The following is a 23,369-nucleotide window of genomic DNA, read 5'->3' as shown; positions in this document are numbered from 1 at the left end:
GACTTGGGAAAGAGTCTGACAGTCCATGGTATGGGTCATCATATCTAATTAATTATTGACCTCCTCCTCTGCCTAAAGCATCTTTCATGGGAATTTACAGAGGACAAAGGATCTTCATATTCTTTGCTCCTTTTCAGATCTGTCCAAATACTTCTCCTCCAAATGCCTTTCTAATTTGTCCTTATTTCCTTATTTGTTGTTATGTTTTCTTCCCTCATACAATGCCATCTGTCCATAGTCTCCCCTCCTTACCTCCACAGAGATGTACTACTTCTCTATTTCCCTTCAGAAAAGCACAAGTTTCCTGGGGTTATCAACTGAACACAACATACTAAGATGTAACAATAGTAGTCACAAACCCTCATACCAAGGCTAGAGAAGCCAACCCAGAAGGAAGAAAAAGTTCCCAAATCAGACAAACAGGTCAGAGACTCCTCATACTCCCCGTCTTAGGAGTCCCACTAACCACTGAGCTAAACAACCACAGCCTGGATGCAGAGGACTTAATACAGACCCATGCAGGCTGTGTGATTGCCTCTTCGGTCTCTGGGAGACAAAATGAGCTCTGTTTAGATGAATGTGTGGGCTCTGTTCACCTGATGTCTTTGATCCCTCCTACAATCATGGCTTCCCCTGTTCATGGAGATTCCCTGAGCTCTGCCTAATGTTTGGCTGTGGATCTCAGTATCTGCTCCCATCAGCTGCTAGAGAAAGCCCAACTGATGTCCCTTGGACTAGACAGCAATCTATGAGTGTAATAGAATTTCGGTAGGTATTATCTCACAGTTTTTGTATGAGTGTGTCAGTAAGACCCTGCACAAACTTCCACAGATGAGCAGAGCTGGATGCACTAAAATGGGATTCTTCAAACAGAAACACCACTGGAATCCACAAACTGATTTTAAAATTTTTATTCATTTGATATTTTATTTAGGTAGATATTGTCTACAGAGATGAATGTGCCCATGGAGACAAGAGGAGGACTGAACAAAGTCTCCTCTGCAAGAGCAAAAATTGCTTTTGCAACTGAGTCATCTCTTTAGCCCACACACTGAGTTAGGAGAAAAAATGTCTTCATTCTCTTCCAGTTCTCTTGTAAGCAAACATTCATGTTTGATTTCTCCTTTCCAGAGTCCTTGACCATAAGTTCTGCTCAGTCCAATCCAGACAGGTTTCTCCAAAGAAACCCTGTTGTATCCTGCTTGGGGCCAGCAACTAAAATGAATTCCAGTTTCCAACTCATTGACAAAAATCAAATGAGGACAGTAACAGGGTAGTGTACAACATAGTTCAGCACTTCTCCTCCCTTAACCTGACAATCAACTCATTTACAGCTGTATTATAATACCCTGAGACACCATGCTGTCTTTCCCCAGTTCCACTAGATGCACCACACATTCCATAGTCTACCCAGGTGTCATTGGTAACAACACTGGATGCTGCTTCTGGGAGACAAGTATAGGACAAGGCTGACCAGGTCCTAGGATTGCTTCAAGCGTTTGAAAGGGGGCTCCAAGAAAGGGAGATGAGCAGAAGCCAAGGAACGGTATGCTTCAGCCACTAAATGGGGATAGGAGCCCACCATTGTCTTCCAGCCTGAGGTCTCAGAGACCTCAGAAGCATGAGCTGTAATGAAATCCAGTGCCTGGGTTTTCAGCTGCCCTGAGCTGTGGAGGTCAGCCAGGAAGAGAGTGTGGGCAGCATTCTCCACAGAGAGGTCCCTGCAAAGGGCATCCTCACACATGACCTTCAAACGCTCTAGGCCATACTTGTCAGCAGCTGCCAACACTGCATCTGCCATGCTGTCCAGGTCTGGTGCCTTCCCGGTGTAAATGAAGCCCATCATTGCCTTGAAGACTTGTGGCTCCAGGTCAGGGATCTCAACGCGGTTCTTTCTGCTCTCCTCCATGTCATGTTGAAACATGGCTCTGAAAACTGGAGAGCGAGCTGCTAAGATGGCCTTGTGAGCCCGGAATTCCTGACCAGCTACCACCAGGGAGCAGTCTGTGAACTGGGAATTCTCCCACAGCTCTCCTAGCTCATCTGCCAATGTGCATCTGGGAACTTGAATCTCTGGCTTCCTGTTCTGGTGAGAGATTCTAAAGGATTCCTCGAAAACCCTCACAGTGCAGAGCAGGCTGAGCTTGTCATCTGGGAGAAGATGAGGCGCATTGGAAAAGAGGAAATCTCGAAGGATGTACTTTTTGAATCCACAGCTACGGCCTGGCACGAACTTAATGGCTCTTGGGCTCCTCATAGTTTGTGTTTTGTCTCCTTCGGCGCTTATGATCCAGAACTGGAACTTTGCCCAAACATGACACTTTAGACAGCTGAGCAAAACTAGGGTAACTGACAGATAATCTGCACTTACTTCATCGAATCCGTTCGGGTTTACTGTCAAACACCATTTGTCATTGGCTTCTGTTGAGAAAGTTGGGCTTCTAATGATTTCGGTCCTTTCCTCCACAAAAAACCGGAAGTTGTTGATGTTCCACATGTAGGAGAAATTCTGAAGGCTGATATGTGTGTGGTCCCATCTCTGGGCTGTCCCCTCTCTTGCCATTTCTTCTCCAGGTAATTTGAAGGTTCAACTGGATTCAAAATGAAGAACTAGCAATTGTTTTCTCTTCACCTTGTGAGATGCAATAATAGACATGAATTAGATGTTAAGTTTTTGTTTTTTGTCTATTCCCTTTTTGATGGGCCTGGGAACTTGGATCTCTGAAATTTTCTATACATATTTCAGTACTAGTTTCAGAGAAGACAGTCTAGGCTTACTTGGGACTCTTACATCACTCCTTTTTTGGTCTAGATTGAATCTTAGGTCAATAGGTCATTGGTTTTGACAATTATACACAGCTGTTTAAAAATTTGGAGAATTCTATACACTCATATCAAAAAATGTTGTACTGTGGTTCTCCAGAGGAACAGAACATATACAAGGAATCTCTCTGTGTATGAAGGAAGGGGATTTATTAGAATGACTTAGGGCTGCAATCCTGCTAATCTCACATTGGCTAGCTGTGAAGGGAAAGTCCAAGATTCCAGTACTTACTCAGTCTAGGAGGTTGGAAGTGTCCACTGGTCTTCAGTATGTGCTAGTGTTCCAAATAGTCTCTAACACCAGGGAAGGGATGGACTTGCTGCAAGGTGAGGGCAAGCAGGCAAATAGCAAGAGCTTCCTGCTTCCATGTCCTTTTATAGGCTTCCAGCAGAGGGTGTGGCCCAATTTAGGGTGTGTCTTCTAGCCTGAAGATCTGGATTAAAGGTATGTGTCTTCAGGCCCTGAGATCCAGATTAAATGTTTGTGTCTTTCTACATTCAAAGTCTGTCTTTGAAGTGGATCTACCGACATCAACTGTAGCATAACACTTCTCACTGTTGTGCCCTCCATGTTAGGGTTTTAGTTAATTCTATGTCTCGTTAAATTGGGAACAAAGAATAATCACCACAAGTGTATTTTGCTTATTGTGATTCATCTTAAATAAAATTCACAAGAATTTCAGAAATAGCTTGCTTGCATTTTTCATTTTCTCCACTATTATTATATCCTTCTCTGGTCTTTGATGGAGTTGTAGACTAGATAGTTACAGTTGCAATCTTCTTGTATTTTAGCTAGAACATATTAGTACTAGAGTTAGAATCTTCAAGACAGGACAGCTATTAGGGTAATCTCATTAATGTACCATTTACCCATGTTTTCGACATCATTACCCTTTGTTTTTATTGAATATACACTTGATGATCATCCTTGTTGTATATAGTTTGCATTAAGATTAGAACCTTTTTATTTAGAGTAAATGGAGAAATATAGTGGTATTTGCTCCACCCATGACCTTGGATTATAGGGCCCCAAGGATGCAGTGCTTCCTGCCATTGTATTTGACCTCTTATAAGGAGTTAGAGAAAGGTCACAGACCCCTTCTTCCTGGTCCAGCTTGTAAGGTAGATTTGCTCTTGGTTAGATCACAGGACGACTTTCTCTGTCAACTCCATTCTGTAATCGTGAGTGTATTTCCTCAATTTATATCTTAATAAATTGTTACCCATTTAATAGACTCATGTGGATTGATAATAACAGTAGAGGAGGAAGGGGAGGTCAGTATGTATTGTAAGAGAAAAGAAAAAAATAAAAACTAAAGAGCAAAAAATAATGAAAAACTGGAGAGAAAGATATTTGAGGAAGAAATATTTGTACTGATGTGCAGAGCAAAGAATGTGAAAAGCCATGTCTCCCATGCAAATGCCCATCAAAAGGTGACTTAACCATAAAGAGGACTTCAGTAATCAAGTACATAGGATGATTCATTCTCTGGCCTGTCAGCCTCTTTCCCAAGCCTTCCTTGGGCCTCGATCCTTGATCCTTGTCCTATGGTCCATGATCAAAGTAGCCATGGTAGCTGAGATGGAGAATCAGCATAGGATTAACAACATGGACATCTACTCATCAAGACTGATCTGGTTACAGCATGAGGTGATATTTTATTTGTGCTGAAATTGGTGATACTTTATTTGTGCTTTATAAATAAAGCTTGCCTGGAGATCACCGGAAAAAGCCAGTCACAACACAGAAGTCGTGCAATGTTAGCACATGCCTTTAATCCCATCACTTGGCAGGCAGGATCTCTGTGAGTTCCAGGCCACATTGGAAACAGAGCCAGGTGTGGGGGCACACACGTTAATTCCAACACTAGTTAACCATGGAGGTCTGGAAGTCTATACAGATAGACAGGAAGTGACAGAACTTGGAAGGCAAAGGAAGTGGTGTAGCTGAACAGAGAGAGCAAGCCAGATGGCAGAACAGCAAGGCATGTAGGCATGGGTAGACAGGAAGTAGCTCATAATTGGAAGCTGCAGAGTTGGTGAGGTAAGTTTGGCTGGTCGATTTCCCTATTTCCCTCATCTCTCTAAGGTTTTCACCCCCTACATTTGGCCCTGTGATTTTTTATTTAATAAGACCATTCACAGCCAGAGAGGTTCAACAGTGGCCTACAACCTTGAAATCCATGGGTCTTACTGTGTTCACCATTTCCTGAAGCAGCTGGCATGTTACAAAGATAGAATGTCATTTGAAGACACAGTTATAGAGCCAATGAGGTGGTATCAGTCTGGAAGGCTGGGGCAGGATTCTCCGGGAGGCAGTATATACTTTGAACCAGCATCCCATATATGATATGGTTTCTCCATGGGCAAGACCCATGGGTCCAGGCACCAGGTGGTAGAAAAGGGAATAGTTTCACTCACTAACACCCATAATGACCCTCTGGACAACATTTCCTGCCTGTTCCCATGACTTTAAGTTCTGCTGGCCTAGACATCTTGGTTCCAGGGTGATAGTGTGGAGCTCTGCTCCTAACTGGTGCCACAACAAACATTCCATTGAACTGGAAGCTCAGACTTCTCCCAGAACTCTTTGGGCTTCTCATGTCCTTAAGCCAACAAGCTAAAAAAGAAATAACAGTAATAGGAGAGGTGATTGATCAAGATTACCAAGGTGAAATTGGATTGCTGCTCCACAATGGAAGTAAGAAAGGTTATGGCTGCTGGGCAGGAAATCCTTTAGGACCACTCTAGATTCCACCTTGTTTTATAATTAAAGACAATGGGAGAATGCAACATTTTAATAAGGCAGATAACAAAAGACACAGACCCACCAGAATGAAGATATAGGTCACACGTCCATGAAAAGAGCCAAGGATGGGTCGTTTCATTCTCACTGAATGAGAGTAAAGGCCATGTATTCAAAATTTAGTCAAATTCTGTAATTTTCAATTTCTGCCATAATAGGTTCTTCCCTAAAACCAGGTTTGAGAGAAGACCCAGGAAAAAAGGAGAAATGGGGTTTTTATATCCTCCCAAAATAGGGGAAAGGCTTTCCAGGGCTCGTGAGTTCCAGAGAAACTTTGATGATGTAGGTACTTGGCAGAACAACATCTTAGCTTCTGAGGGTAGAGGTCTGGGTATAGGGCATGGAACATGTTCAGTTCCAGATCTTAAGTTTTATAGTAATTAGAAACAAACTTCTTTTGACTCCATAAAAAGATGATTTCTGATATTAAGATGGAGTCAGGCTGGTCCATCAGTCATAGAAGAAGGTAATTACAAATATTAGCTAAGGCATGTGAACAATTTAGAAAGGAGAATTAGAGTTGACATGAGTTATTGTGTTGTATTTTGTTAAGAATGTGTTCATAGAGATATTTGTGTTTTCTTCTTATTTCTTTATCATATGATGTAACATCAATCAAGAGAATACCAATGATTATTATATTTCAGTTTGAGATACTGAAAGAATATCTCTCAAGGAATCTTGTTCCCTATTCTAAATTAATAATGATTTTGTGGTTGTATGGAGACAGTTATAGCATGTTTGGTAAAATTGTAACCTGGTTAAATATATATTGCATTTGCAATTGTATGTGTGATAAATAAATGAAGTTTAGTTATAAGCAAGTTATTGTTTTCATTTAGAAATTAATCACAGCATAAGGACATATGATTGAGCATCAAGTTGACCAGAGGTAGACTCATAAAGGCTGTTTTTGGTTATCAACTTGACTATATTTGAGATGAACTAAAATCTGAAAATGAAATGCATACTTACTTATTAGCGTTTTTTTTTTTTATTAATTTGAAGTAGGAAGAACCACTTCTAATCTGGATCTTGAGGCAAGAAGACTCACTCCTTTATTCTGGGTGTTGAGGCAGGAAGACACACTTTTAATTGGGCCATACTTTCTGCTGACAACCTATAAAGAGACATTGCAGATAAAGTCTTTGTGCTTTGCCTTCTTGCTCTTGCCTTCCTAGCATGTTTGCCTGCTTGTTTCCCTTCACTGGCATTAGAGCCTACTCCATTTGGATTCCAGAATCTACTGAAGACCAGCTGAGACATCCAGCCTCATGGACTGAGCATCTTTGAGATTTATTGAACTTCTGTTCATAGCCATCCATTGTTGGATTAGCAGGACTACAGCCTGTACGACATTCTGATAATTACACACACACACACACACACACACACACACACACACACACACATTCAGAGAGAGTCTCATTCCCTTTGTTCATTCTGGTGTGGGAATGTGTGGTAACCACCTCTGGTTGTCTTTATAGTGTCTCCCTCTCTGTGTCTCTCAGTGTTGCTCAGTCTTTGTCTCTCATTCTCATTCTTCCTGAGTCTCACTCTCTCTCTATCTCTTTCTATGTCTCTCCCTATGTGTCTGTGTAGATGAATTTCAAAATGATCTTATTATATAAAATCACAGAGCCGAATATAGGGGTGAAAGCCTTAGATCAGGAAAATAGGGAAAGCCACCAGCCAACCTTACCTCACCAACTCTGTAGCTTCCAAATGCAAGTTACTTCCTGTCTGCCCATGCCTTTATTGCTTTGCTTTTTTGCCCTCTCATTGGCTCTCTTAGCCCAGCTCCCTCACTTCCAATTCCTACAGAGCTCAGTCACTCTGTCTGTCTGTAGAGACCTCCAGGCCTCTATGGTTGGTACTGGGAATAATGGCATGTGTCACCATGCTTGGCTCTGTTCCCTACCTTGAACACACAGAGACTCTGCCTGCTAAGTGATAGGATTAAGGATGTCTGCTGTCTGACTTTTGTGTTGACTATAGTGGCTGGCTTTCCTCTGATCTCTAGGCAAACTTTATTAAAGCATAAATAAAATATCACCACATTTCCCCCTTTTTGTCTAATAAAAATTAAAAAATTAAAAAAATTTATAAGTAATATGAGAAAATCTATATACAATAAGAACAATAACTATATACAATATATACAATCAAAATATACATCAACAATGTCTAGTCCATTTGCATTTGACAAATTCACAGAAATTGCTTCTTTATCTATCTTATTTTGCCGAGTCCAAAATGTACCTAATTCACTTTCTATCCTATCTTGTATTGCCAACAGAAAAGTATCTTATGGTGTCTTTGAAATCTATACACTTAGCCCTCCTTAGTGAAATTATTTTCTGAAATTTCTTAACAAGGAAAACACTAACCATAACTATCTCATCTTTAACTCTCTCAGAGACCCAAGAAGGAAATAATATTAACTAGTAAAACAGAAAGTGGGAACAAGCGACTTCTAAAAAATGAGTTATGACAAAAACAGCCAACTGCCTGGACAGTCACCTGAGGTTTGTCTGCACCTTGGGGCATCATCTTTGGCCTACAGGTTTGGCGTATCTGACAGACTCATTTGTGAAGTAGATATAAACAAGGCCAGCAGCACGACCTCACATTCACCTCAGTATTCCATGTACCAGATAAACTTGAATTCCAACAGTGTCCTGTCATGATTCAGGATTTTAAATTCTGGAAATTGCTTGTGTATTTGGAATTCAGCTTCCCATTCTTCTTGGCTTGTGGGTGACTTCATCGCCTTTATTAAATGCCAGTCTACCTTTGAGAGGTTGGACGCCATCAGCCTAGTTTCTCTTTCAAGAATAAATGTTTCAGCTACTGTTCCACTACACACCAGAAGCCATTGGTCCACTGCATGATCAGATGCCTTCAAAAAAAGGGGCACTGTACCTTTTCGGGATTGCAAAGCCCCTTCAGTGATGGTGCCATATTGTCCTGGCCTCAGGGGACACCGGGTGCCAAAGCTGCAACCACTCTTGTCTTGGCACGGATTGGTCATCCTTTGTTTTGTTTACTTTTTGTCCATTCTGGATAGCATACTGTCAGCAGTCAATGCAAGGACACTTTCTTGCACACTGGCTAACTTTTGCAACAGTGAATGTTAACTCTGTATGCATTTTCTTCAATGGCCATATCTTCTCTGAAGTAGACTGGTGCTGCCAGGAGCAGAAATGTCTATAGTCATTATAAAAGAAATAAAATCTGTGTTACTAAAACATTTTAAATGCCATATTCTGTAGATCTCTAAAGTGTTTGAAGATGATCTATCTATCTAAAATTTATCACTGCTTGACCTTGAAAACATACCTAATATGAATACAAGTTTGACTGTAATGTCTAACTACTAACTTTCATTTCTTTATATCCTGATAGTTGGTAATAATAACATCCAAGGATTAGCAAACTGCATTACATTGTTAAATGAAGTGTATAGCTATAATATCCTGACAAGATTAGAACTATATGTACAGCATTTTCTAATACCTTATATCTCAATATATATATATATATATATAAATTATATACAATATATAAAATCCAACCTAATGTAAAATATTTAAAGCTAGTAGTCACCTTTTAAAAGTAGATTCAATAATATACCTTTTTATCTATATCATATCTATATCCTCTCTTTTTATCTTTTCAGAGTGTATTCAATAATCTACCCTTTATTCTACCATTTCTATATCTTTTTTTCAGAGTAGATTCAATAATCTACCTCTTATCTATGTCCTCTTTTTTCTTTTTTTTTTCAAATAAGACCCTAAAACCTAATCTCCTTTGTTTAACCTCTTTCCTGACCATTAACAATAACAACTTATAACCAACCATCCTAAACAATGACAGCTGTCCCAAACCCAAAACATGTTGAAAAGCCAAAAACCACCCTCCCAAACCTCTTGGGTATATGGGTGTTGTGTTCTTAAAATTACATTCTGCTGTCTTTGGCGAAGGCATCTTTAGAGGATGATGAAAAGACAAATTTGGGGTTAATTGTCAAGTTCTGGAGTGGTAGCTGTATCATTTGTGGTCCAGTCTCTGCATAATGCAAAAGTGCAGGGCTTATCTCAAGTCCTTGCTCAAATAGTCTGTGAGGCTGGACCATCTCAGCTAGCCATCTTGAAACTGTCCTGAGCAGTTTGTAGTCCAAAGCTGATCTTTTGGTGATGTTTGTCAGCTTAGTGGTGTTATTATCGTCCATGTGGAACCTTCATAGTAGGGCTCCATCATCTATTTGGAGACTTCAAATTCGCTGTTAGGCCTGGTCATGATTCCCTACAGAAAACTGATAGAAACTTCAACACAAAAATCATGTATAGGCCTCTAAATGAAGCCTTTTTTTTTCTAGAATTAGTTAGTACACTATATGACCATTAATATCATAACAAAGGTATAATATATATATTAATCTTATAAATTTTGTTGTAAAATTCATACATTAATAAAAGTTTAAAGAATCGAAATGGAACCAAAGAATTGAGAATAATGGCAATAAAATAGTTCCTTAATTTTTTGGTTTTCTTCTGTCCCACATCAGATGGCTCTTTTTTCTGACACGATACAGAGATTTTGTATTTTCCTTTTACCAACATGCTTGGGTTTAGAGAAGGAAAGAACCATTCTCCAACTCCAAAATCAGCTTTAATTTTCAGTTGAACTGGGACTACATAAAGAGCATTTGTGTTAAGTGTTTGTAGAGAAAAGCAGAAATAATCATTTAGACTTATGAAATTTTATATGTGATATACCAATAGGCCAATTTACTCCTTTTCTTGGAACATTTTTTTTTCTAGAGCATATGTCTTATTTGTCCAGTGTTCTTCAGAATCCTCAGCCTTCATTCTCCTGAAAGACAAAAACAAAACCCCTGTTGGACACATAGGAGAAGCTTGCCATTGTCAGTTCCTTCACTGTCCAAACTATGTGTGAGATAACACCAGATCCCATGGGGAAGTACTGCTCAGACTACAGAATCCATCACTTCCACAGCACCAGCTGCCAAAATTAAAACAACAACATAAGAAATCAATGTTCATAGTGTTAGGGAAACTGTAAATGTTCTCCCCCTACTGTATTGCTTGCTTTATTCTGGTTCTGGCTAACTCTTCTTTTTAACAGAATTGTACGAATTCAGAATATGCAATCTGTGCTTGAGAGCTACCTCAGAAAGGCTCCATGGTACAGTGGGTCCCCTAACACCCAGGGAAATTGAAAGCCTGCCAATACAAACTTTCTATTGGATTAAATCCCTGTCTTAGCAGTGTTCTCTGGTGGCTACCCTACATTTAGGAAGGTTCCACTGAGTTCCCAGAGACCAGAAATAGATACAGTGGGGGACTCAGAGACCCTTGATGTAGGGATGGGTATGGAGTACAAGGCTATCTTAGGATGTGTTCCTCCTGGGTTCCAGGCTCTCAAGACTCCCTTTGATCAATTGCTGCATTACACTTCAGAGGAATCTGGCATTCCCCCACACAAAGGAAACAGCTTAGGAGTTGTTTGGCCTCTCAAGTGTGGAGGAAGATATGGTAAAGGCTCTTTCTGTGTGGTCAAACAGGAGTTTTGTGCATGGGGCTACTATCCATGGTTAAGAATTTGTGTGAGACTTCACCTGATTCTCCTTGTCTGTTCATGTGTATGAACTGTGTTGGGTAGTCCTTTGGTCTTCTGTGTGTGTGTGTTTGTGTGTGTGTTTCAGTGTGGTTCTGTCAATTTTGTTTTCCTTTAATGAACAGATTCTCTCTCAGGTAGGAGGACAACCCCACCAGGATTAATATATGTGCCACTTTCTGTTGGGGATCTGAATACTGTAGCAGGAATCTTAAATGGTTCTTATTAATAAAAAGTAACCTGGAGCTGGGTATTGGGGTGATTGCTGGAAGATCAGAGAAGCAGAACAAGACACAGCCACCTCACCTCACCAGTTCCTCAGCTGATCCTGTTTCCTCAGACTGGAAGCCTTTGAGTCCTCATCCAGAATGAATCTCAGCTGAACTAAGCTGCTCAAACCTGAAAGCTTAAGCAGCCAAATGCTTCTAGTTTCTGGTCCTTATGCCTTATATATCTTTCTGCTTTCTGCCATCACTCCCTGGGATTAAAGGCTCACTTTCTGGGATTAAAGGCATGAGTCACCATACCAGGCTGTTTCCAATGTGGCCTTGAACTCACAGAGATCCAGAGGGATTACTGCCTCTGGAATGCTAGGATTAAAGGTGTATGCTACCACTGTCTATCCTCTATGTTTAATATGTGGCTGTTACTTCTCTGACCCCAGATAAGTTTATTAGTGTGCACAATATTTTGGGGAACACAATATCACCACAGAATATTCTTGTCAAAATCAGGTCGCCTCATGAAGCCTCCACCAATGGGAACAAAGAAAAGCTCCACCTGTGCCTCTCCATTAATGAGAAACTTTATGAGCCTAGACTAAGCTTAGTGCCCCAAGGGTTCTCAGTTCCTCTGTGACAAGTCCCACTCCCCTGGAGGAGCACGCTCATTGGAGCCTAGGACTCACAGTTTAGAGCACCATTTTTGGAAACAATGGGTGTTGAAGTGATCACATACAAACCCTTCAAATGACAGATTTGAGGGAGGGGTACCTAATACCCTGACCCTGAGCTTGCCTGATAAAGACTCACCCATGCTACAAAGTAGCCATTTGCATAGAGTCTGCCAGATGAATCAAAATCAAGGGACCAAAACAAACAACTGATTGATTTTTTTTTCCTGTATTGACAGTTAAGTAGTGTTGGAGCCAGACTACAGAAGAGCCGCACTGAGAATGGCTGAGCTGATTGAATCTGTACTTATTTGTGTCGTCTAGTCTTAGAGAGTCTCTGCAAGACAGGCCTAACTTGAGAGAGATGAGATGTAGGTATTGTGCCCTAATCTCGAGACCCCAGAGCAAGACCACCACAGAGCTGATATCTAATGTGAAACACACAGGGGTTTATGAATTACAAGCAAGCCTGGCCTTGGTCTGTGTCCAACTCTCTGACACAGGGGCTCAAAGGAGGAAACACATGAACTGTGAACCAAGGGCTGAGGAGCCCCCATGGAACTGGACCAGGCCCTCTGGATAAGTGAGAGAGTTAATGAGCTTGAACTGTTTGGGAGGCCCACAGGCAGTGGAGCCAGGACCTGTTTTTGTTACTGTTAGTTTTGTTTTGCTGTGTTGACTGTTGGCTTTCTCTGTTGCATGGACACCTCTGCTGCTGAAGACTTTGACTTCTCCAGTTGGGAATCGGAGTCCCTTTGTCTGTGCCCTGTTCTCCAGAGAACCACCTACCTGAAATATAAGGTACACTTGTTCCATTCCTGGAATGAGAACCTCTATGTAAAGATCTTGTACTTGAGACCCAGGCAGGAGTCAGTTCCCCGTTCAGAGAAGTGCTCTCACTCTGCAGGAGTGTGCTCATGGAAGTTCAGGAATTAAAGGTGGAGCTCATTTCTTACAAATGAGGGGTCTTGCAGGAATTGTCTACCTTCATTACAAATAGCATATTTGAGAGAAAGGGTACCAGCAACCCTGGCCCTAAACACATACAGAGAATTCACAGAGGCTACTAAATGGGGAACCCAAAATTCAGAGATCAAAACCAATTGATTGATTTATCCTGGATTGAGGGATGAGCACTATTAGAGCCAGATTTTCAGGAGAGCTAGGCTGGGAATTGCTGAGCTGATTGAATCACTGAAGGTATTTCCCAGTCCTCTAGGCTTAGTGAGTCCCTCTAGACATGATGAACTAGAGAGAGATGATAGATGTGGGGAGCATTTCAAAACTCTTTTTCAGTAACTGTTGAATATATTCTGCAGCCTTTGAAAACCAGAACACTGTCTTGCTTTTAAGGATCATCAGACTAAGCATGGAAGTTCAAAGTTTAAAGAGGACCGAACTCACCAGTGGAGGATGAAAATTATGAGGTAATGAGAAGCTGAATCATGGCAGTCATCATGATGGAATTGAGAACTTAGGATCATCTCATAGCACACCCTTAGTGGATATAGAAGAGTTTTCCAAGGAGGATTATCTGAGGGGGAGGGGCAGGATAACCAGTGAAAGTTTGTGGAGCCATCCCAGGGAATGTGAGTCTGGATGAAAGAAGACTGCCACTTTCAGATTTGCTGCCTGGCTCTGCTTCTTGACCACCATATATGAATTCTTCCACCCTGACCTCCATGTTGTGAACACTGTGATCCCTGACAGAGTAAGGACCACTTCTTTCCTGATCATGTTAGTGGCAGGATTTAGTGTAAAACCCTGAGAAGAAGAAATTACAGCTGTGTAGAAATGGACACCATCCCCATTTTATTTAAGATGAACCACAATAAGGAAAATACACTTGTGGTGATTTTTGTGGGTTCCCAACTTAACAAGACATGGAATTAACTAAAACCCTACAATGGAGGTCACAAAATAGAGAAGTGTTTTGCTTCATTTGATGTAGATAGATCCATTTCAAGGACAGATTTTGGTAGTAAAAAGACACAAACATTTAATCTGGATCTCAGGGCCTGAAGACACACACCTTTAATCCAGATCTTGAGTCTGGAAGACACACCCTAAATTGGGCCACACCCTCTGCTGGAAGCATAGAAAATGACATGGAAGCAGGAAGCTCTTGCTATTTGCCTGCTTGCCCTCACCTTGCAGCAAGTCCATCCCTTCCCTGGTGTTAGAGACTATTTGGAACACCAGCATATACTGAAGTCCAGTGGACACATCCAACGTCCTGGACTGAGTCAGTACTGGAATCTTGGTCTTTCCCTTCATAGGTAATGTGGGATTAGCAGGACTGCAGCCCAAAGTCATTCTAATAAATCTCCTTTGGTCATACATAGAGAGATTCCTTGTATATATTCTGTTCCTCTAGAGAACACTAGTGCACATTTTTTATATGAATTAATAGAATAAATGATCAAAACTATCCAAAAGCTGTGTATAATTGTCAGACCTAGTTACCTATTGACCTACGATTCAATCTAGGAAATAATGGAGTGATGTAAGAGTATCTAGTTGCCTAGACTGTGTTCTCTGAAATTAGTATTGAAATCTGGATAGAAAATTTCAGAGACCCAAGTTTCCAGCCTCATAAAAGAGAAAACAGATGATGAACAAAAACTAAAAATCAAAATCTTGTCTGTTATGGCATCTCACAGGATGAAGAGAAAACAATTGCTAGTTCTTCATTTTGGATCCAGTTGAAACTTCAAACTACCTGCAGGAGAAATGGCAGGAGATGAGATAGCCCAGAGATGGGACCACACACAGATCAGCGTTCAGGATTTCTCCTACAGGTGGACCATCATCAACTTCCCTTTCATTGTTGAGGAAATACTAGAAAGCTTTATCAGCCCATGTTTCTCAAAAGGAGCCAATGACAAATGGTGTTTGAGAGTACACCCTAACGGAGTTGATGAAGAAAGTACAGACTACCTATCAGTTTACCTAGTGTTGCTCAGCTGTCTAAAGAGCCATGTTTGGGCAAAGTTCCAGTTCTGGATCACCAGTGCCGAAGGAGAGAAAATAAAAGTCACGAGGAGCCCAAGAGCCTTTAGGTTCATGCCAGGTGGCAGCTGAGGTTACAAAAAGTTTATTCTTCAAGACTTGCTCTTGTCTCATGCATTTTGGCTACTGCCAGATGACCACCTCACCCTTGTCTGCAAAGTGAGCATGGTCTAGGTCTCTTGCAGCAACTCTGACCAGAACCGGAAGCCAGGAATTCAGGTTCATAACTTCACTTTGGCAGAGCTGTGGGAGAATTCCCAATTCACAGACTGCTGCCTAGTGGTAGCTGGTCAGGAATTCCGGGCTCACAAGGCCATCTTAGCAGCTCGCTCTCCAGTTTTCAGAGCCATGTTTCAACATGACATGGAGGAGAGCAGAAAGAACCGCGTTGAGATCCCTGACCTGGAGCCACAAGTCTTCAAGAAAATGATGGGCTTCATTTACACCGGGAAGGCACCAGACCTGGACAGCATGGCAGATACATTGCTGGCAGCTGCTGACAAGTATGGCCTGGGACGTTTGAAGGTCATGTGTGAGGATGCCCTCTGCAGGGACCTCTCTGTGGAGAATGCTGCCCACACTCTCTTCCTGGCTGACCTCCACAGCTCAGGGCAGCTGAAAACCCAGGCACTGGATTTCATTACAGCTCATGCTTCTGAGGTCTCTGAGACCTCAGGCTGGAAGACAATGGTGGGCTCCTATCCCCATTTAGTGGCTGAAGCATACCGTTCCTTGGCTTCTGCTCTCTCTTTCTTGGAGCCCCCTTTCAAACGTTTGGAGCTATCCTAGGACCTGGTCAGCCTTGTCCTACACTTGTCTCCCAGAAGCAGCAGCCGGTGTTTTTACCAATGTCACCTGGGTAGATTCTGGGATGTGTTGAACATTTCCAGTGAAACTAGGGAAAAACAGCATGGTGGCTGAGGCTTAATACAGATGTAAAGCAATCAATGTCAGGTGGAGGGAAGGGGAGGCACGAACTCTGGTCCAATCTACCCAGCCTCTTGCCTATTGGTATCCTGGTTTGATTTTTGTCCAAGGAGTTAGAATCTGGAATTCATTTTAGTTTCTGGCCCCAAGCACATTACAACAGGGTTTCTTTGGAAAAACCTATCTGGATTGACTGAGCAGAAGATATGGTCAAGGACTCAGAAATGAGAAAACAAATCATGAATGTTTGCCTACAAGAGAAGGGGTAGAGGAAGAAGACATTTTTTTCTCCTAACCCTGTGTGTGGGACTAAAGAGATGACTCAGTTTCAATACCAATTTTTGCTCTTGCAGAGGAGCCTTTGTCAGTCCTCCTCTTGTCTCCATGGGCACATCCATCTCTGTAGACAATACCTACCTAAATAAAATATCAAATGAATAAAAATTTTAAAATCAGTTTGTGGATTCCAGTGGTGTTTCTGTTTGAGGAATCCCATTTTTTTACCATCCAACTCTGCTCAGCTTTGGAAGTTTGTGCCATCTTCACACACACACACACACACACACACACACACACACACACACGTCAATGAGACAATGCCTACAAAAATTCTGTTACACTCATAGATGGGTGCCTTGCCCAATTGCCATCAGTTAGGCTTTGTCTAGCAGCTGATGGGAGCAGACACTGAGATCCACAGCCAAACATTAGGCAGAGCTCAGGGAATCTCAAAGACCAGAGGAAGGCAGGATTGTAGGAGGATTCAAAGACACTAGGTGAACAGAGCCCACAGATTCATCCAAACAGAGCTCATTGGGGCTCCCAGAGACCTAAGAGGCAATCACACAGCCTGCATGGGTCTGTCCTAATTCCTCTGTATACATGCTGTGGTTGTTTAGCTCTGTGGTGGTATTGTGTTCCCCAAAATATTGTGTACCGTAATAAACTTATCTGGCGTCAGAGAACAGAAAAGCCAGTAGATACTTAGGATAGGCAGTGGTAGCACATGCTTTTAATCCTAAAATTCCAGAGTCAGAAATCCATGTGTTCAAGGATACAGCCAAGCATGGTGACTCACACTTTTAATCACAGAAAGTGAGCCTTTAATCCCAGGAAATGGTGGTAGAGTATAGAAAGGTATATAAGGCATGAGGACCAGAAACTAGAAGCATTTGGCTGGTTAAGCTTTTAGATTTTGAGCATCACAGTTCAGCTGAGAGTCATTTGGATATGAGGACATGGAGGCTTCCAGTCTGTTGAAACAGGGTCAGCTGAAAATTGGACGAGGTGAGGTAGCTGTGGCCTGTTCTGTCTGTGTGATCTTCCATTTTCACCCCAATAACTGGCCTCAGGTTTGATTTTGTTGATAAGAATTTTTAAGATTCATGCTACATAGTTCAGTAGCTCAGTAGTGGGACTCCTAAGAAGGTGAGTATTAGGAGTCTATTACATACTTGTCTGATCTCAGGAGCATTTCTTCCTTCTTCATATTGCCCCATGGGCCCATGATCACAGTAGCCATTGTAGCTGAGATGGGGGTTGTGCATGATATCAACAACATAGCTATCCACTCATCAAGACTGAATTGGTTACACCTGCTGCTGACTGCCAGATCTGCCAAAAGCAAAGACCAACACAGAGACCCAGAGATGTCACATTCCCCAGGCTAACCATCCAACAGAGTCATGACAGAATGACTACATTGGACCTCTTTCTCTATGGAATGGACAATGCTTCATCCTTACTGGAGCAGATTGTTATTCTAGATATAGATTTGCATTTCCCACCTGTAATGATTTTACCAAAACTACCACACAGGAACTAACAGAATGTCTTTTCAACCATCATGTTATTCCACATGGTATTGCTTCTGACCAAGATTAAATTCACAGACAGATAGGTGAACCTGTGGCACACCGTCATGGGATCCACTGGTTGGAGCAGGTTCACCAGCACCCTGAAAGCAGCTCTCAGGATGTTTTGAAGACACAGTTATGGAGCCAATGAAGTAACTGCAACCAGGAGGGCTGGAGTAGTATTCTCCAGGACGAAGATTTCTCCAAAACCAAGATCCATGGGTCCAAGCACCAGGTGTTAGAAAAGGGAATAGTACCACTCATTATTGCCCCTATTGAACAGTTGGAAAAAATTTGCTTTGTTTCTATGACTTTAATTTTTTGCTTGGAAATTATGATCTGGTGTGATTGGTGGGCAGTGCTCCTGACTGGAGCTCCAACAAACAGATCATTGAACTGGAAGCTCAGACTTCTCCCAAGCCACATTGAGCTTCTGATATTGTTAATCCAATAGGCCAAAAAGAAAATAACAGTGTTAGGAGGGTTGAACGACCAAGATAAACATTAGGAAATTGTGTGACTTCTCCACAATGGAGGTAAGAAAGAAAATGGCTTGCAGGCAGGAAATCCTTTCGGGCTCCTGGTGGTGCCCCATTTTCCAATGAATAAAGAGGATCGGAGACTGTAACAGACTGATGGAGGCAGATGACAAAAAATACAGACACACCAGGAATGACGAAACATATCACAACTCCTGTAAAGTTACTAAGATGGATAGTGATATTTCCACTGAAAGAAAGTAAACCACCAATCAATATGTTTTGAGTCAAATTAAATAAGCCCTATATTCTGCCATAACAGGTTTTCTCCCAAATCTCAGGCTTGAGAGGATAGTCAGGAATATTGGAGAAGTGGGGTTTTTATAACCCCCAAAATGAAAGAGTTAGGTTTTCCTAGGGTTGGAGGGTTCCAGAGGATTTTTTGTGATGTACGAAATTGGCTGGACTTTCTCACACGGAGCCAATGACAAATAGAAATGTTGTTTGAGAGTATACCTGACCGAGTCAATGAAGAAAGTAAAGATTACCTGTCAGTTTACTTAGAGTTGCTCAGCTGCCCAAGGATCCAAGTTTGAGCAGAGGCTCTGTTTTTAGTGGGGCCCTGGACCCAGACATAGTCTCAGCATCAGTCAGGGCTCAGATGTCATCATTGACCTGGGTGGCAGCACAGGCCTCTTTCAATGGCATGGCCCCTCTATGTAGATTTATGTCTGTGTCTTCAATTCAAGTCATGCCAATAACATGCTCTTTTTACACACATTCTGAGAGAGAGTCTCATTCCCTTTGTCTGTTCTGGTGTGGGAACTGATACAGCTTATAAACATCTTCAGCAACATAGCAGGATACAAGATCAACTCAAAAAAATCAGTAGCCCTCCTATATACAATGGACAAAGAAGCTGAGAAGGAAATCAGAGATACATCACCCTTTGCAATAGCCACAAATGACATAAAATACCTTGGGGTTACACTAACCAAGCAAGTGAAGGACCTATATGACAAGAACTTTAAGTCCCTGAAAAAAGAAATTGAAGAAGATGTCAGAAAATGGAAAGATCTCCCATGCTCATGGATAGGCAGGACTAACATAGTAAAAATGGCAATCTTACCAAAAGCAGTCTACAGATTCAATGCAATCCCCATTAAAATCCCAACACAATTCTTCACAGACCTGGAAAGAATAATACTCAACTTCATATGGAAAAAAAACTCAGGATAGCCAAAAGAATCCTGTGCAATAACACAACCTCTAGAGTCATCACGCTCCCTGACTTCAAGCTCTACTATAGAGCTACAGTAATAAAAACAGCTTGTTACTGGCATAAAAACTGACATGTGGAACAATGGAATCGAATTGAAGACCCTGACATTAATCCTCACACCTATGAACATATAATTTTTGACAAAGAAGCCAAAAGTGCACAATGGAAAAAAGAAAGCATCTTCAACAAATGGTGCTGGCATAACTGGATATCAACATGTAGAAGGCTGCAAATAGATCCATATCTATCACCGTACACAAAACTTAATTCCAAGTGGATCAAGGACCTCAACATAAATCCAGCTACTCTGAACCTGCTAGAAGAGAAAGTAGGAAGTAGTCTTGAACGCATTGGCATAGGAGACCACTTCCTAAATAGAACACCAGTAGTACCAACACTGAGAGAAATAATCAATCAATGGGACCTCTTGAAACTTAGAAGCTTTTGTAGAGCAAAGGATATGGTCAACAAGGCAAAGCGACAGCCCACAGAATGGGAAAGGTCTTCACCAACCCCACATCTGACAGAGGACTGATATCCAGAATATATAAGGAACTCAAGAAATTAGACATCAAAATGCCCAACAGGCCAATTAAGAAATGGGCTATAGAACTAAACAGAGAATTCTCAACAGAGGAAACTCAAATGGCTGAAAGACATTTAAGGAATTGCTCAACATCCTAATCATCAGGGAAATGCCTGTCAGAATGGCTAAGATCAAAAGCACTGAAGACAGTTTATGCTGGAGAGGATGTGGAGCTAGGGGAATGCCTAGAAGGTAAAATAATCAAAATGCAATCCAGCTTTTGATCAATACAATCCACCTGCCCTTCATGCACTTTCTTTTCTACCAAGGCCAATTCTTTCTCAGCTTCAGGTGATAATTCTCTTGGACTATTTAAGTCCTTGTCACCTTCTAAGGTTCTGAACAAATTATACGGTTCATCATTTTTTACACCAATGGTAGTTTGTAGATCAGAAATATCTCCAAATAATCTTTGAAAGTCATTAAGTGTCTGTAGTCAATCTCTCCTAATTTGCACCTTTTGGAGGTCTAATATTTGTAGCTCTATTTTATATCCTAAATAATTAATAGAATCTCCTCTTTGTATCTTTTCAGGAGCAATTTGTAATCCCCAGCTAGGCAAAATTTTCTTTACTTCTTCAAACATTCTTTCTAAAGTATCTGCATTTGAGTCAGCTAGTAAAATATCATCCATATAATGATAAATTATAGATTTAGGAAATTTTTTACGTATCACTTCCAATGGCTGTTGTACAAAATATTGGCACAGAGTTGGGCTATTCAACATTCCCTGTGGGAGGACCCTCCATTGAAATCTTTTAACCGGTCGAGAATTATTATAAGTAGGCACTGTGAAAGCAAATCTTTCTCTGTCTTTTTCTTGTAAGGGTATTGAAAAGAAACAGTCTTTTAAATCAATAACTATGAGAGGCCATCCTTTTGGTAACAGAGTAGGCAAAGGAATTCCAGATGTTAGAGAGCCCATTGGCTGAATTACTTTGTTAATTGCTCTAAGGTCTGTTACCATTCTCTGTTTACCAGATTTCTTTTTAATAACAAATACAGGAGATTTCCAAGGGCTGGTTGATTCTCCAATATGCTGAGCATTGAACTGTTCTTCTACCAGCTCTTCTAAAGCCTGGAGTTTCTCTGTTGTTAAAGGCCATTGCTGAACCCATACAGGCTTGTCTGTTAACCATTTTAAAGGTAGAGCTGTTGGTGTCTTTGGAAGATCATCAGTTGTTGTGCCCTGTTCTTGTATAATATGGATGGCTGGTGACCACTGATTAGAATAATATCTTTTAATATTTCTCTCAGAAACATGTGCTAGTTTATGATTTGTTTCTGAGATTGGAGGGATGTTAATCTGAATAATCCATTATTGCAACAAGTCTTGACCCCACAGGTTCATAGCTATGTTAGCCACTTATGGTTTTAATTTTCCTCTCTGTCCTTCTGGACCTATACATTCAAGCCATCTTGCACTCTGTTTCACTTGAGATAATGTCCCAATTCCTAACAGTTGAACGTTTACTTCCTGAAGAGGCCAAGTTGGATGTCAAAACTCTCGTGCAAATATGGTAATATCCGCACCTGTGTCTACCAGACCAGACAACAAAACACCATTTATTTTTATCGTTAATTTTGGGCTTTGTTCATTAATAGAAGTTTGCCAACAAATTTTCCTTATGTTTTCTCCTGAATTTTCTATTCTCTCTGTTTCATCATCATGACCAGCATGATTTATTCCAATAGGCATTTGGTTATTTAATTACTCTGAGTAGGGCTTTCCTCTACAACTGCAGGAAAGGTTTGAACTGCATTTGCTATGGGGGCCTGCTGAGGCCCCTCTGGGAGTATCTCAAAGACTGAGTCAAAGGATTACCTTGCCTGTCCCTTGTTGATCTACATTTGTTGGTCCAATGTTTTCCCTTACCACACCCTCTGCATACTCCAGAAGGAAGGGTCATTCTGTTGCCATTGTTCCTTGAAGAAACATTGTTTCTAGGAATGACCTGCTTAGAGTCCCTTTTCAAATGTCCTTGCTTTCCACATCGAAAACATCTAACATTCCTCAAACCTTTTGAAATTGCTTCTCCTACCCACATAGCATCATGGTCATGAGCCTCAATATTAACCGTGTCCCTAATCCATTCTTCCAAAGGTACAGATCTTGCCTTTAACGGCCTGATTATTGTTTTGCATTCTGCATTCACATTCTCAAAGGCCAAATATTCAATTATTATCTGACTAGCTTCTGAATATGGGACCATTCTCTTTACTGCTGAAGACAGTCTTTGTAAAAAAATCTGTGAAAGATTCTTTTGGGTCTTGTATAATCTTTGTAATTCACTCAGGTTTTTTTCCTGGTTCCTCAACTCTGTCCCATGCATTTGAGCCTGCCGTTCAACATAGAATTAGGGTTTGGACATCATATAAACATTGTGTTTGTACTGAAGCATATTGGCCTTCTCCAATAAGCAGATCCTGAAAGACTTGTATTCCTTTATCCCTCCATTGGTTTTCTATGTTTCTAGCCACATCCCAGAACCACATTTGCCACTGGAGCCTTTGACTGGGTTCCAGAACAGCCTGTGCCAGCTCCCGCCAGTCCTGTGGTATAATCCTATTATTTGTTGACCAAGAGTTTAACATTTGCTTTACATATGGGGAATGCATGCCATAAGATACTATTGCCTCCAACAGGCCAGTGGCTTCTCTGGATGTACAGGGAAGTGGTGAGCAATGCAAAAAAAAAAAATAAATAAATAAAAAAAAAATAAAAAAAATAAATAAAAAAAATTTAAAAAAAAAGATACTATTGCCTCCTTAAACCTTCGTAAATCCAACATTTCAATTGGAGCCCAAATATTTTGTGTATTCATTTGATTAGGCACCTGCTGTATGGTTACTGAATAAATTAAGGGTGACAGTATGAAAACAGGCTTTCTTTCTGTAACCTTATGATCCAATCTTGAAACAACTTCACTGTTAATTTCTTCTTTCTGAATATTTACAGGTTTAACAAGTTTTTCTAAAACTATTATCCTGGCACTTAAATACACTATCTTTTTAAATAGTAAAATGAGGATAAGCATAGTAATAAACTGCATAATTTGA

At 41.0% G+C, this 23,369-nt stretch overlaps 1 protein-coding gene and 1 pseudogene across 1 annotated transcript; one reads left to right on the top strand and one right to left on the bottom strand.

Moving 5' to 3' along the window:
* Positions 1-1,411: 1,411 nt before the first annotated feature.
* On the bottom strand, positions 1,412-2,563 carry LOC131902535 (speckle-type POZ protein-like). The gene has a single exon (XM_059253562.1). It carries the CDS (start codon positions 2,561-2,563, stop codon positions 1,481-1,483), a length of 1,083 nt encoding a protein of 360 aa, XP_059109545.1. The 3' UTR covers positions 1,412-1,480.
* Positions 2,564-14,900: 12,337 nt separating this feature from the next.
* LOC131902534 (speckle-type POZ protein-like) lies at positions 14,901-15,968 on the top strand (annotated as a pseudogene).
* The last annotated feature ends 7,401 nt before the right edge of the window (positions 15,969-23,369 follow it).

Source organism: Peromyscus eremicus, chromosome 1, assembly GCF_949786415.1.
Source record: "Peromyscus eremicus chromosome 1, PerEre_H2_v1, whole genome shotgun sequence".
NCBI classification, from domain to species: domain Eukaryota; kingdom Metazoa; phylum Chordata; class Mammalia; order Rodentia; family Cricetidae; genus Peromyscus; species Peromyscus eremicus.
The sequence above is the reverse complement of the archived record's forward strand: the minus strand, read 5'-3'. Positions and strand labels throughout refer to the sequence as shown.

Coding starts and splice junctions, on each gene's coding strand:
- LOC131902535 (XM_059253562.1), bottom strand. CDS start 2,563: ATGGCAAGAGAGGGGACAGCCCAGAGATGGGACCACACACATATCAGC.